Below are 12,327 nucleotides of genomic sequence, written 5' to 3'. Positions count from 1 at the left end.
GAGTCCTGTGTGTTTCAACTGATGACTTCTCTACTGGAAGAACTTGAACAAAACTCTTGACTCCCTTCCTTCATCTGTGGAATGGTGATGAGTAGTCTTCTCCTTCTCACGTTGCATTAATGTGTAAGGGAAGCAGCACACACATTCTTGAGCTTCCTGGAAGAAGCCCTAAGCCCAGACTTGTGCCTCCCCTACTGGATGACCTGGAACAAAATCCTTTTGCTCATGTCTTCATCTGTAGTAATGGAGATGAGGAATTTCCCTTCCTTATGTTGCATTATGTGAAAGATAAACACCACAGAACAAGTTCTTTGAGCTTCCTGGAAGAAACCCAACCATTGTCCCTGGGGATTCTATAGTTGTGGGATGAGTGACGCAATGACAATGTTGAGGCCTTTGTCTTGATGCCCTTGACCCCAGAGGGACAGCTCCTGGATGAAGGCCTCTGCGTGGAGAGCACCGAGTGTCCCTGCGTGCATTCCGGAAAGCGCTACCCTCCTGGCGCCTCCCTCTCTCGAGACTGCAACACCTGGTAATGGGGGCTGCGCAGCGTGCTCTGGGAGACCTGCCCGGGGGACTGGGGAGGGAAGCTGGGTCAGCAGGGGTGGTGGCAGGTGGAAAAGAACCTGGACCGTGCCAAGAAAGAAGAGACTGGGTTGGAGGCTACTGGTGGGGGCTAGGGACAGGTGTGGCAGGCAATGATGGGGAGCAAAGAGTATATTACAGATAAATAAGCCTTGAAGATGGGGAGGTCAGGAAGGGCAGGATCCTTCACGTGCAAACATCATCTCTAGCTGTCCCTCCAAACTATGCTTTCATAAGTGATCCTTTCCCCCTGGAGGAGGGCTGTATCACTAAGCAGCACGTAGGTCCTTCTCTCCTTGAAATCTCTCATCTGCTAGGTGGTAGGAAGTTGCAGTGGCCAGTGGAAACTCACACCAGTCTGCCCTCCCTTGGTCCCTGCAGTAGGCCAGGCCCAGCCTGGCTTCTGTCTTCTCAAGAAGCACCCCTGGATGTCACCTCTGGCTGGCTTTGCCAGTCTCCTGCACAGCAGGGACAACTCGTTTGGTCCCCAGGCCTCCTCCCTTTGCTATCTTAGCAGCCTTCTGTGTGCACTGAGCCCCCAGGTTCTCAGTCGGCCACCGCCCACCACACTTCTGGGCTGGGAGCTACCCATTTCCATATTGCTCTCTTGCTCTCTGCCACTCACTGTGTGTGGGGTAGGAATTTGACTTCTTGGTATCTGAGTAGATTTTCAGGGGGATCAGGTAGTTTTTTTTTCTTTCTTCTTTTTCTCTGTTGGGGTTTCTTCCCCTGGGTAATATCTCTAAGATTCCTTTGTGGCCAAAGCTCTGTCCTGTACAATTTTAACCCTATGAAGATTCTGCTAGCACCAGCTCCTTTCTTTTCCCACATCCCTTCGTTTGGGGACTGTGATAACTACCATGAGCTCTAAATCCATTTGCATACCCTTGTGTTTGCAGAACCACCAATGACCTGTGCTTTTTCCCCCCAACAGCATTTGCCGAAACAGCCAGTGGATCTGCAGCAATGAAGAATGTCCAGGTAGGCGACCTGCCGCTCATTCTGTTCCTCCTTCCCTGAATCGGGGAGGCGTCTCCTCCTCTCTTACCAGACAGGGAGGGCCACAACTCAAGGCAGTGAGAAGTTGCCCTCTCTGCACAGGTTGACTGCAACCACGTGACCCCAGCTCTGGTTTCAGGTACCAGCTATGCTAACCCATTCACAGGCCAGAGGTGGGAGCCCTGCAACAGCTGAAAGCGGAGAATGCACCTGCGTTCAGATGTTATTGTCTGTCCTTATTACCTGTTTGCTGAAACGATTAAGGTTGATGAGCTGTAAGGCCTGTATGGTCATGATTGACTAAACAAAGAGGATACACATTCTTTGGAAAATTAAGAGGTAGAAGGGCCTGGTAATTCTTTAGGCTTGAAGTGACAGTTCTAATGGAATTTTCCAGAATGCCTAATTTGAAGACCATGGCATGGTCCAAGAGCTTGGAAAACCAGGTCACCAAATGATTCCTCCCATCCTGTCCCTGCCCTGGAAAATCTGCTTAGGAAAAATTATTGAGCAATCTCTGCCATTTGCTTTCTCCTCTGTTTGGCCCCAACTCTATTCTATTTACTGCAAACCTTGCCCATTCAAAGCTCCCTTCTGCCCCACCTTCCAATGACCTCAGACCTTGCCCTCTGTGCTCACTCACGTGGTGTTTTCTATGTGCTGGCCACTGTGCTAAACACTTTCCGGTTACAACCTGTGAGGCAGGTGCAATTTATTCTCATTTTAGGAAAGCAGAAACAGACCTAGAGAGGTTAAATGACTTGCCCAAAGTCACACAGCTGCTACGAGGCAGAGCCAGGGCTTGAACTCACAACTGCCTGACTTCTTACTTTTTCCCTTCCCTTTCTTCTCCTTCCCAGTATTAACCTTTGGTGGCCTGAAGTGTGTTGAGCTTGGATACCTGGGATTGTATTTAGGGTCTGTGAGTTAAAGACTTTAGGATGACTCAGGACCTCATCCAGTGCCCTCTACACTGGGAAAATTCTGGAACTAGATGTGGGCTAGATCAGTTAGTCTTGCAAAGAGATGGTCACCCAGCCAGGTTATCTTTTGTGTAACCCTTAAAGAAGGCACGAAGGAGAGAAGATTGCTCTTGAAAGGGATATCTGTGCTCCACTGAGCGTAATTACACCATGTCCAAGACTAAAGGAGCTCTTTGGAAGACATATGAGTTGCTGCAGTTAACCTGTGAAAACACTTTTAACATTTAAATAATAAGCACTCATTGTATGAGATCTGTGAGCCACAGTGGATGGAATTAGGAATTCAGTTTATTGTGTGTGTTTTTTTTAGACGTTTGTAACCACCAGATTAGGAATTTTTAACAAGTACTTACTGTAGGGTGAATCTTCCGTCCATCATCCTTCCAACTGTCCATTCATCCAAGTACTATTTGAACACCAACTATGTACATGATTGACTGTTTTCTGGGGCAGACAATACAGTCCTCTGGTCTTCAATTCAAAATCTAGAAGATGACTTTGCTGAGGATGTAAGACATTCTCTTGATGTCTTGATGAAAAGATAAACAGTGTCAATTCTGTCTACTAAGTGGTTTGATATTTTGCCAACAAAACCACTACGCTCTTCTCTGCATTCTCAAAGCCCTGGCTCTGACCACCTTTTTCTAGTTTGGGAGTTTTGTTGATCATCGCCTCCCGGTCCATTTGCACCCACGCACACGAGCATATTTCCACACCCTGCGATGACTCAGCAGGCAGTGGGGCTGTCTGATGCTCCCAGTGTGATGACTGCAGATAGAGCTTCTGATGGGAAGAATAGGCAGTATGGTTCTGGAGGGGATATGCTTGGCTCTGCTTGTAAAGTGAGGAGCAGGCCAGAGCTTCTCTGCAGCCCCTGGAGGAGGATTAGAATGACATCAGCCATATGAGAAATGGTAGGAGCCAACCCGGGAGGCAGTTTTAGGTGGCATCAAGGGCTCTGGGCTCTGCAGCTGGACAGACCTGCCCGTATTCAGATCCCTGTTCAGTTTCTTTGGGAACTTGGATGAGTTGAACTTCTCTATGCTTCAGTTTCCTCATCTGTAAACTGGGGATAATAATGAGCACTTCATAGGAGCAATCAATGAGATGGTTTCCATGGAGCACTTGGAAATGTATCTTATGCCAGGCATGGTGGCTCACGCCTGTAATCCCAGCTCTTTGGGAGGCTCAGTGGGCAGATCGCTTGAGCCCAGGAGTTGGAGAACAGCCTGGGCAACATGGTGAAACCCCATGGCTACAAAAAATACAAACATTAGCCAGGCATAGTGGTGTGTGCCTGTAGTCCCAGGTACTTGGGAGGCTGTGATGGGGGGATCGCTTGAGCCTGGGAGATTAAGGCTGCAGTGAGCTGTGATGGCATCACTGCACTCCAGCCTGCTGGGTGACAGAGATCCTATCACACACACACACACACACACACACGCAAAAAAAAAAAAAAAAAAGGAAGAAAAAGAAAAAAAAATGCATCTTGGGCCAGGCGCGGCAGCTCATGCCTGTAATCCCAGCACTTTGGGAGGCCAAGGCAGGTGGATCATTTGAGGTCAGGAGTTTGAGACCAACCTGGCCAATGGTGAAATCCTGTCTATACTAAAAACAAAAACAAAAACAAAAAACCCACAGAAATTAGCTGGGCATGATGGCACATGCCTGTAATCTCAGCTACTTGGGAAGCTGAGGCAGGAGAATTGTGAGAGCCCCGGAGATAGAGTCTTCAGTGAGCCGAGATGGTGCCACTGCACTCCACGCCGGGCAACAGAGCGAGACTGTCTCAGGAAAAAAAAAAGAAATGCATCTTGCACATTTGGTAGAGATTATGTTGCAGGCTTTGGTGACAATTTGCATCTGGTGGAAGTCTGAGTTGCTTTGCTAAAGGCCTGTGGGTTGGGCATTTCTGCAGGGAAGGCTTTGGGAGGTAGAGGGTTGTGGGGCTGGGGAAACAAATGGTCTGGAGCAGGGCAGCCGCGTCCAGGGCTCACTACTGCAAACCAAAGGGTTTGTTTAGAAGAGGTAATGTGCTTCCATTAGATGAGATTCTGTTTTGTTTTTTTTCATGAGGCAGGATCTTTATTCACATAGAAATGGATCTGCTTTAACTTCTGGATTTTTTTTTTTTTTTTTTTTTTTGAGACAGAGTTTCACTCAGTCGCCCAGGCTGGGGTGCAGTGGTGTGATCTCAGCTCACTGCAACCTCTGCCTCCTGGGTTCAAGCAATTCTCCTGCCTCAGCCTCCCGAGTAGCTGGGATTACAGGCACCTGCCACCACACCCGGCTAATTTTTTGTATTTTTAGTAGAGACGGAGTTTCACCATGTTGGCCAGGCTGGTCTCGAACTCCTGACCTTGGGTGATCCGCCTGTCTCAGCCTCCCAAAGTGCTGGGATTATAGGCATGAGCCATGACGGCCCAGCCTGGATGTTCTTTTTTTTTTTTTTTTTTTTTTTAATGCGGTTTTAGGAATCACCTGCCTTTCATTCATTCGCCAAACTTCCAGTGCCCATCTCCATCTAGTGGTGGGCCCGCTGTTCGTCGGGGGCTGCCTGTTGCTGACTGATGGGGAATATCCTAGTGTCCCATCCTGGGTGGAGGATGGGTGAGCGTGTTCGCATGGCCCATAGTTCTGGCTGACGTTCTAGCTCCCGTGGCTAACGGCTACCTGGCAGCTCACCCACCCATTTTCCTGTGTTTGTGGCTCTGTTGCTCAGTTGTACCGAGGAGATAAGCTCATATAATATTTAGACTTCTGATTTGCGAGAAACTTGGGAACACAAGTCAGTGAAGGTCAGAGAAGGAAATCAGATGAGACGATTAGATGCTGGCCCTGAAAGTTTTCCTTTCGAATATTTGCACATTTCTCGTTGACCCTTCTTTTCCTGGGTATTGTTAAAGAAGACAGAAGTCCATTTTCTTGCTTAGATAAGAGTGCTCTGAGAAAACACAGAAAGGCAGGGGGAAGAATTCCCACCCATTTTTACTGCCCTGGGGTCAAGACATTTGACACAAATGACCATATTACTATGTTTGTAGAATGATGATAATTTCTGAAAAATGGTCAGTTCAAAAAGGCTTTCCTGAGACCTCACTGGACTTGAAATTACAGCACCTCCAGAATGGGCTGGGACGATCCTGGCCCCTATCTTGTGGCCTGCTCTGTCCTCCACGAAGAGTCACCCCTCACTCCCGCTCTTCTAGAGGGGGCAGCGGAGAAGGTGGGCCATGCTGATGGGAGTGATCTGGGGCCTTTCCACTTTCTCCTCATTTCCTCTGGGCTGGATGTGCCCTTCTGACCCATGCTGTCCTGGAAGGGATCCGCTGTCCTGGGGACCAGGCAGAGGGATGTGTACATCCCTGAGGCACCTCATCCTTAATCCTGCCTTCATACACATCCCAAAGGCAGGCCCACACCTGGGTCCAGGACTGCACAGTCTAGCCTGGCCCCTGGCTGGGCCTGTCAGGGCACATGCGAGCATGAAGTGCCAGACAGTGAGGGCCTGTGGAGCTTGTCCTTGACAAGCTAGAATCTCTCTGTGCCTTTTGGGGACCCCTTGGCTGTGTGACAGGGCTAGCATTAGCCCCTGGAGCTGGGCCCACATAGGATGGTCTGTAGGACCCTCTTACATTTGTCTCTCCAGCATTGGTCTAGCATCTGTTCCCCAAAGGGGGAACTTCAGGTGGAGGCTGAGGTAATGCTGTAGACAGCCAAGCTTCCGCTGTTTGGAGGGTCTCAGGGGAAGCCCTGCGCACTCTATGTGTCCTCATCTTTGCTTTGATCCTTAGAGAAAGGAACTCACACATGCACCGTAGAGTGACTGGGTGGGAAAAGTCTTCCTCCTTCACCAAATGGCAATGGTCTCTCTCTATATATTTCTTTTTCTGTAGAGTAGATAGCAAAGATGAGAGCAGGTGGAGGAAATATATAGGGCAGGTTGGGAAGGGATCCAGATGCCCTTTTCAGCTTTAATGGGTCCATGTTTGGCCCTGAAGATGGGATTGCCTCAAGCCAGGCAGGTTGATGGAGAATCACTGGAGACATTGGCAGAGGCCTCCCCCTGCCAGGACACCTTCCAGGATGTGTGATCTCAGTTTGGAGGTGCATTGGGCCACAAGTATGGGGCCTAGGCTGGGGCGTGGGGGAGGTGGCGTGGGAATTAGGGTGGGGACAAGCTGAGGGCTTTGGGTTGCAGGGTGATGAAGGGGAGTCCTAGTCCCCACCCACAGATGTGTCAGCCTGGGCTGGGAAGCTGGCGCTGCCGAGGTCAGCACTGCCTGGGTGGTGGTGAGATCATGGGCAGATGGCCTCCTGGTTCCCCATTGGCCCTGGCTGGAGTCACAGTGTGGGCTTGCCCCTCTGAGGACGCAGAAAGCAATGGCCTTAGAGTTGCCCCTCTGCTGGTGAGGAGGATGGAGTCCCCATTTTCACTGCTGAGCTCCAAGACTGTCCCGCCTCACCTTCTCACCTCATCCTGCCTCTGGGCTGCCTACTCTGCCCCCTGGCCTCCAGGGACTCTCCAGGGGTGACACTGTGTCCCAGAGCCCCTCCACACTCAGGTTCAGAGAACCCTGTGCTATTGGGCAGCCTCCCCCTGGCCAAGCATTCCGCTGGCACCAGTCTGAGGCTGGTGTGGCCCTGAGGCCAGCAGGAAGCGTGGGACATGGCAGTGAGCTGTGAGGGAGGAGGGGAGGCTGCAGGGAGCCTGGAAGCAGGAGCGTGGGTTCCTGCGTGGTTCCACCACTGACTGAGTGTGGCTCTGTCACCTTCCTTAGTTGCCCCATCTGTAAAATGAGGCCTCGACCTGAATGACCCAGCTCTGACATCTTGCAGTTTTAGGAGCAGGAACCGAATTTTCTCGTAGAACTTGTTTTTAGACTGGTTTGGGCAAAGGACGTCCATGCAGTTTTGGGGAGAGGGCACCCTGCTTGCATATGCATTCCACCTTGGCCACCCCAGGGGAAGTGCCCTCACCTCCCATTCTTCTCCCTTCCTCTGTGTCTCTCCAGGGGAGTGCCTTGTCACAGGTCAATCCCACTTCAAGAGCTTTGACAACAGATACTTCACCTTCAGTGGGATCTGCCAGTACCTGCTGGCCCGGGATTGCCAGGACCACTCCTTCTCCATTGTCATTGAGACTGTCCAGGTGAGCTTTGCCAGCCCGGCTGCTGGTCGGGTGGTAGCCCAAGGTGCTGCATAGCTGCTAGGCTGAATGGGCAGCCCCTGGAAGGCGTGGGGCATTGCTTTCTGTGCATGAGGGAGGTCTCTTCCAGACTTCAGTTAGCTCCTCATTCATCCAGAAACCCAGCCCATCCCCTCTCTCCCTAGATGCTGGCGGAAGGCATCCTGCCCTGACAATAATGCCTCCTCAGGGCTGGCTCAGCTCCCCACCCAGTGGACGCATCCTGCTTGGGTCTAGCCTGTTGCCCCCATAACTAACCCTCTGATGTTTGGAGCTGGGGATGGCTGGGGTGGGGGCAAAGAGGGCTGGTCTTCTGTTCTGAACTCTGTGGTACATGTGTGGCTTCCTTTCTGTAGGGATGGAAGCAAAGATGAGGACGAAGAGAATGCACAGGGCTTTCCTTGAGGATCAAAGTCTTTGATTCTCTTTGGAACAGTAGGTCCAAGGAACACGATGAAGCAGAGGCCCATGGTTCTTTATAAGAGACTGGGCCAGGCTGGGAAAAGGCGTGTGCAAGGATGCACTTAGCAAGCCTTCTTGCTGCACAACTCTAGGGGGCCCCATTCACATGGAGTATTCTGGGAGAATGGAGTTGTAGGTTATGAGAAGGCCAGAGGCTCTTGGGTTGAGGCCTTTCTCTGATTAAGAGGGTCCTGGGCTGGGGAGCTGGATAGGCAGGGGGTGCAGCAAAGTCACCCTGTGTTCCCTCTTGGCAGTGTGCTGATGACCGCGACGCTGTGTGCACCCGCTCCGTCACCGTCCGGCTGCGTGGCCTGCACAACAGCCTAGTGAAACTGAAGCATGGGGCAGGAGTTGCCATGGATGGCCAGGACGTCCAGCTCCCCCTCCTGAAAGGTATGCTTCGTCCTGCTCCATCAGGCCTGGGGCTGGCACAGCCCATCCCTTAGCACCCTCCTTCTCAGCCCTGGCCACTGTCCTTAAGGACCTGCATGCGTCTTCCATGGGAATGTGATGGAGAGTTATCTTTGGAGGGCAGGGTGGGGTGCTTGGCATGCATCCCTCCCAGAAAGGAAGGCTTCCTGGAGGAGGAAGACTAGAGAAGGAAGCCTATAGATGAAGAGGTTGCTCTAGGCCTGGGACAGAGTGTAGATGGGAAAAGGGAACCGAGAGGATTTTTATTTGGCTTGAACCAAAGGGGTGAGTTGAGTCTTGGGCAGGTGGTTCTGGTTTGCTCTGAGGTGGGACAGGGGCAGAGGCTGATGCTGAGAGATCGGGGGTGGCTGGTGATGTCACACCAGAGGATGCCACTTGGGGCGAGGCCAGGTGACCCTCTGGCCTGTCTAGAGGTAGCAAAAAACCTACCTGTCCAGTATCTTCACCCGGGTTGCACTGTGCCTGTCAAAGCAAACCTGCTTTTGCATGGTAAAGCTCCCAAACTTCACACTCAAAGTGGCTCTCAGACTCTTCCTTCTTCTCCACAACTGCTGGCCACTTTGTCGCCCATTATCCTAGCATTGCACACAGCGGATGAACTTGGGCTAGTGGGTACCCAGCACGTCCATGGGTGTTATGCTGTGTGTCTTCTTATAAGATATGTTTGTTCCCCCAGGGCAAGGGGTATGCTCCTATCTGTGGCCACCTTCCCACAGAAGCAACAATTGCTGTATTCAGTGTTGTACACAGCATCGCTCAGACATGAGGTGGTGTGCAGTGGCAGAGTGTCCCAGGCACATTCAGGTGTCGTGGTGTCAATGCTAAAGAGATCCCCCTCTGCTCCAGGGCACCTGCCTACAGCCCAGGATGCAGGAGCCTCTGCCTCCCTCCTGTGGCAGTAGGGGGAATGGCAGGTCATAGCGGGGGTGCAGAGGCTTCTTCCTGGGGGACCCTATTTGCGCTCTGTCCACCTTGATCACCCTTCCTCCTGACACCCCCTTAAACCTCGTGGCCACCCTGTCTGCCCCTAAGTCATTGCTCTTCGTGCTACCGTCCTTTTGAGACACCCCATTTCCTCCCAAATACATCTGCCTGCCACCACACTGTCCTCTCCCCACCTCTGCCTGAGTCCTGTCCTGCTGGGTTCCAGGTGACCTCCGCATCCAGCATACAGTGACGGCCTCCGTGCGCCTCAGCTACGGGGAGGACCTGCAGATGGACTGGGATGGCCGCGGGAGGCTGCTGGTGAAGGTAGGTCCCCTCACGGGGTACTGGCTCCCTGCGGCCCAACCCTTACAAAGTACCCCTTGTGCTCTGGGTAGAATGGCTTTGTGTGGTGGGAGAAGAATTCCTTTCTCCTCATGGCCTACACCCCCAGAGCGAGAAACAGGCCTCTCTTGTTTATGAGGCTGGTGTTTGTTTTCTGGATGCCCCTTCTTGGCCCTGGGGATTCTTCCTGCTGGGCTCTGCTATCCCAAGGGCCTCTAGACTGGGGTGGGCTCTTGTGGGGCTGGGGAGGGAGCAGGTTTGCTGTCCAATCTCCCGGCTGAAACAAGGCCCGGGAGCAGGGGTGTCTCCCTGGGTGCCCACTGTGGGCAGTAAGGGAAGAGCCAGATTGGCACTCTCAGCTAAGAGAAAGCCTGCCCGGGAAAGGTTGCTCAGGAAACCACCAGATTCTTCCCCTGGACACTGGGACTCTGCATGTGTGGGCCACTTCCTCTTGTTCTTGGTGGTCCTGGAATCACACTGGATAGCAATCCATACTTTTCACTGGGCCTCCATCAACACTGTTTCTCTGGAAATGACCCTGGCAGGTGGACAGTGCAAATATTACTGCCATTTTATAAATGAGGCAACCAGGGCACAGGAAGTGGAGGGATGGTGCAGCACTCCAGAACTTCCAGGGCTAGGATAGACTCCTCTGATCAGAGGACTGATCCCACTCTGACCCCCACCAACCCTGTCATGGCAGAGCGAGGATTAGTTCTCTGCCTCATGCCTTTCCCATCAGAACAAAAAGTGGTTCTCGCTTTTTGGTCTTGAATGCCTTTACACTCTTAAAAATTATTGAGGACCTCAAGATCTTGTAGGAGGATTATATTTATTGGTATTTATCAGATTAGAAATTAAATTAGAGACATTTAAAATATGTATTTATTAACTCATTCAAAAATTATAATAATAAACCCACTACACATTAATATAAACATCACTGTTTTGGGGAAAAGTAACTGTTTGCCAGAACAAAAATAAGCAACAAGAATAATACCACTGCTGCACATTTCTGCAAATTTCTTTAATGGCTGGCTTAATAGGAGACAGCTGGGTTCTCATATCTACTGCTGCATTCAATCTTTTGCAATATTGCATGTCATGTGGCCTCTGGAAAATTCCACTCTATACTTGTAAGAGAATGAGGAGGGAAAAGGCAAATAATGTCTTCATAGTATTATGAAAGTAGTTTTGGTCTTGCAGACCCCTTGAAAGTCTCAGGGACCCCTATGGGTCTCAAGACCACACTTTGAGAACCACTGCGCTAGATTATGCCTGGGATCCCTGGAGAGCCTCCTCCTGCCTCCTGGGGTCCTGTGCTCCACAGGGTCCTTGCTATAATCCTGGGTGGCAGGGGCAGGGTGGCAGGTTTCACCCAGGAGATCCTGGCGTCCTCCATCCTCGTGTGGCTATGTTCTTTCTCCTGTCTTAGAGCTCCTGAGGGAATTTCAAACTAACTCCTTTTTTTTTTTTCCTTTTATGAAAATAAACCTGCAACCACAGCCCATAAAGCAGGAAGGTCTGGGAGATCCTCTTGTCAACCTCCCTTTTCCAGTAGGAAATAAAGAGCCATTATTTCTGGAGCAGGAGTAACTTGCCCTAGGCCTCACGGTCGTTTAGTTACAGGGCAAGGACCAGAACTCGGGTCCTGGTTCCTGACCAGTCTTGCCTCCTGCACCCCGGTCTTCAAGGGGGTGCTTCACGTTAGCCAGTCCACTTTCTTTTTGTTTGTTTTGTTTTTTGAGAGAGGGTCTCACTCTGTTGCCCAGGCTGGAGGGCAGTGGCACGATCTTGGCTCAACACAACCTCTGCCTTCCAGGCTGAAGCGATTCTCCTGCCTCAACCTCCCGAGTAGCTGAGATTACAGGTGCCCACCATCATGCCCAGCTAATTTTTGTATTTTTAATAGAGATGGGGTTTCACCATGTTGGCCAGGCTGGTCTTGAACTCCTGACCTCAAATGATCCACCCTCCTCAGCCTCCCAAAGTGCTGGGATTACGGGCATGAGCCACCACGCCCGGCCAGCCAGTCCACTTTCTCAGCATCTTCCCACCTCACAGAGAGGGTGCTCTCCACCCATGCACTTTCTCCCCTTGATCAGCAGGGCCGTAACTTCTCATCCTGGGCAGCTGCCCTTCCTCCCCTCAGGTTTCTTTGGTCTTTGTCTCTCCCCTGAGGAGAAGAGAGGCCAACTTCTTTCTGTGGGAGGGGATGTAGGGTTATCTTTGGGGTGGGTTTGTGTCAGTTTAGCTAACAAGAAGAGGTTTCTTTGGCCAAGATTCAGGACAGGGTCAGATGACCCCATGGCCTATAGAACTGTCTTTTTATATATATTTTTCTTTTTTCTTTTTCTTTACACAGATTCCTGGGGCTCATGGAAAGGGGCTATCTTGTGGGTTTTATTA

General features: G+C 51.2%; 1 protein-coding gene across 1 annotated transcript in view; it reads left to right on the top strand.

The window, feature by feature from the left end:
• VWF (von Willebrand factor) overlaps nucleotides 1–12,327 on the top strand; it is a 176,004-nt gene that overhangs the window by 52,104 nt on the left and 111,573 nt on the right. Inside the window, exons 9-13 of the mRNA XM_003820327.5 lie at nucleotides 421–532; nucleotides 1,520–1,566; nucleotides 7,583–7,719; nucleotides 8,472–8,610; nucleotides 9,800–9,900. Of these exons, the coding sequence (XP_003820375.3) occupies nucleotides 421–532; nucleotides 1,520–1,566; nucleotides 7,583–7,719; nucleotides 8,472–8,610; nucleotides 9,800–9,900 (536 nt within the window). The remainder of the gene's footprint in view (nucleotides 1–420; nucleotides 533–1,519; nucleotides 1,567–7,582; nucleotides 7,720–8,471; nucleotides 8,611–9,799; nucleotides 9,901–12,327) is intronic.

Source organism: Pan paniscus, chromosome 10 (assembly GCF_029289425.2).
Source record: "Pan paniscus chromosome 10, NHGRI_mPanPan1-v2.0_pri, whole genome shotgun sequence".
NCBI lineage: Eukaryota > Metazoa > Chordata > Mammalia > Primates > Hominidae > Pan > Pan paniscus.
Note: the sequence above shows the minus strand (reverse complement) of the source record. Positions and strands in the feature narration are given on the sequence as shown.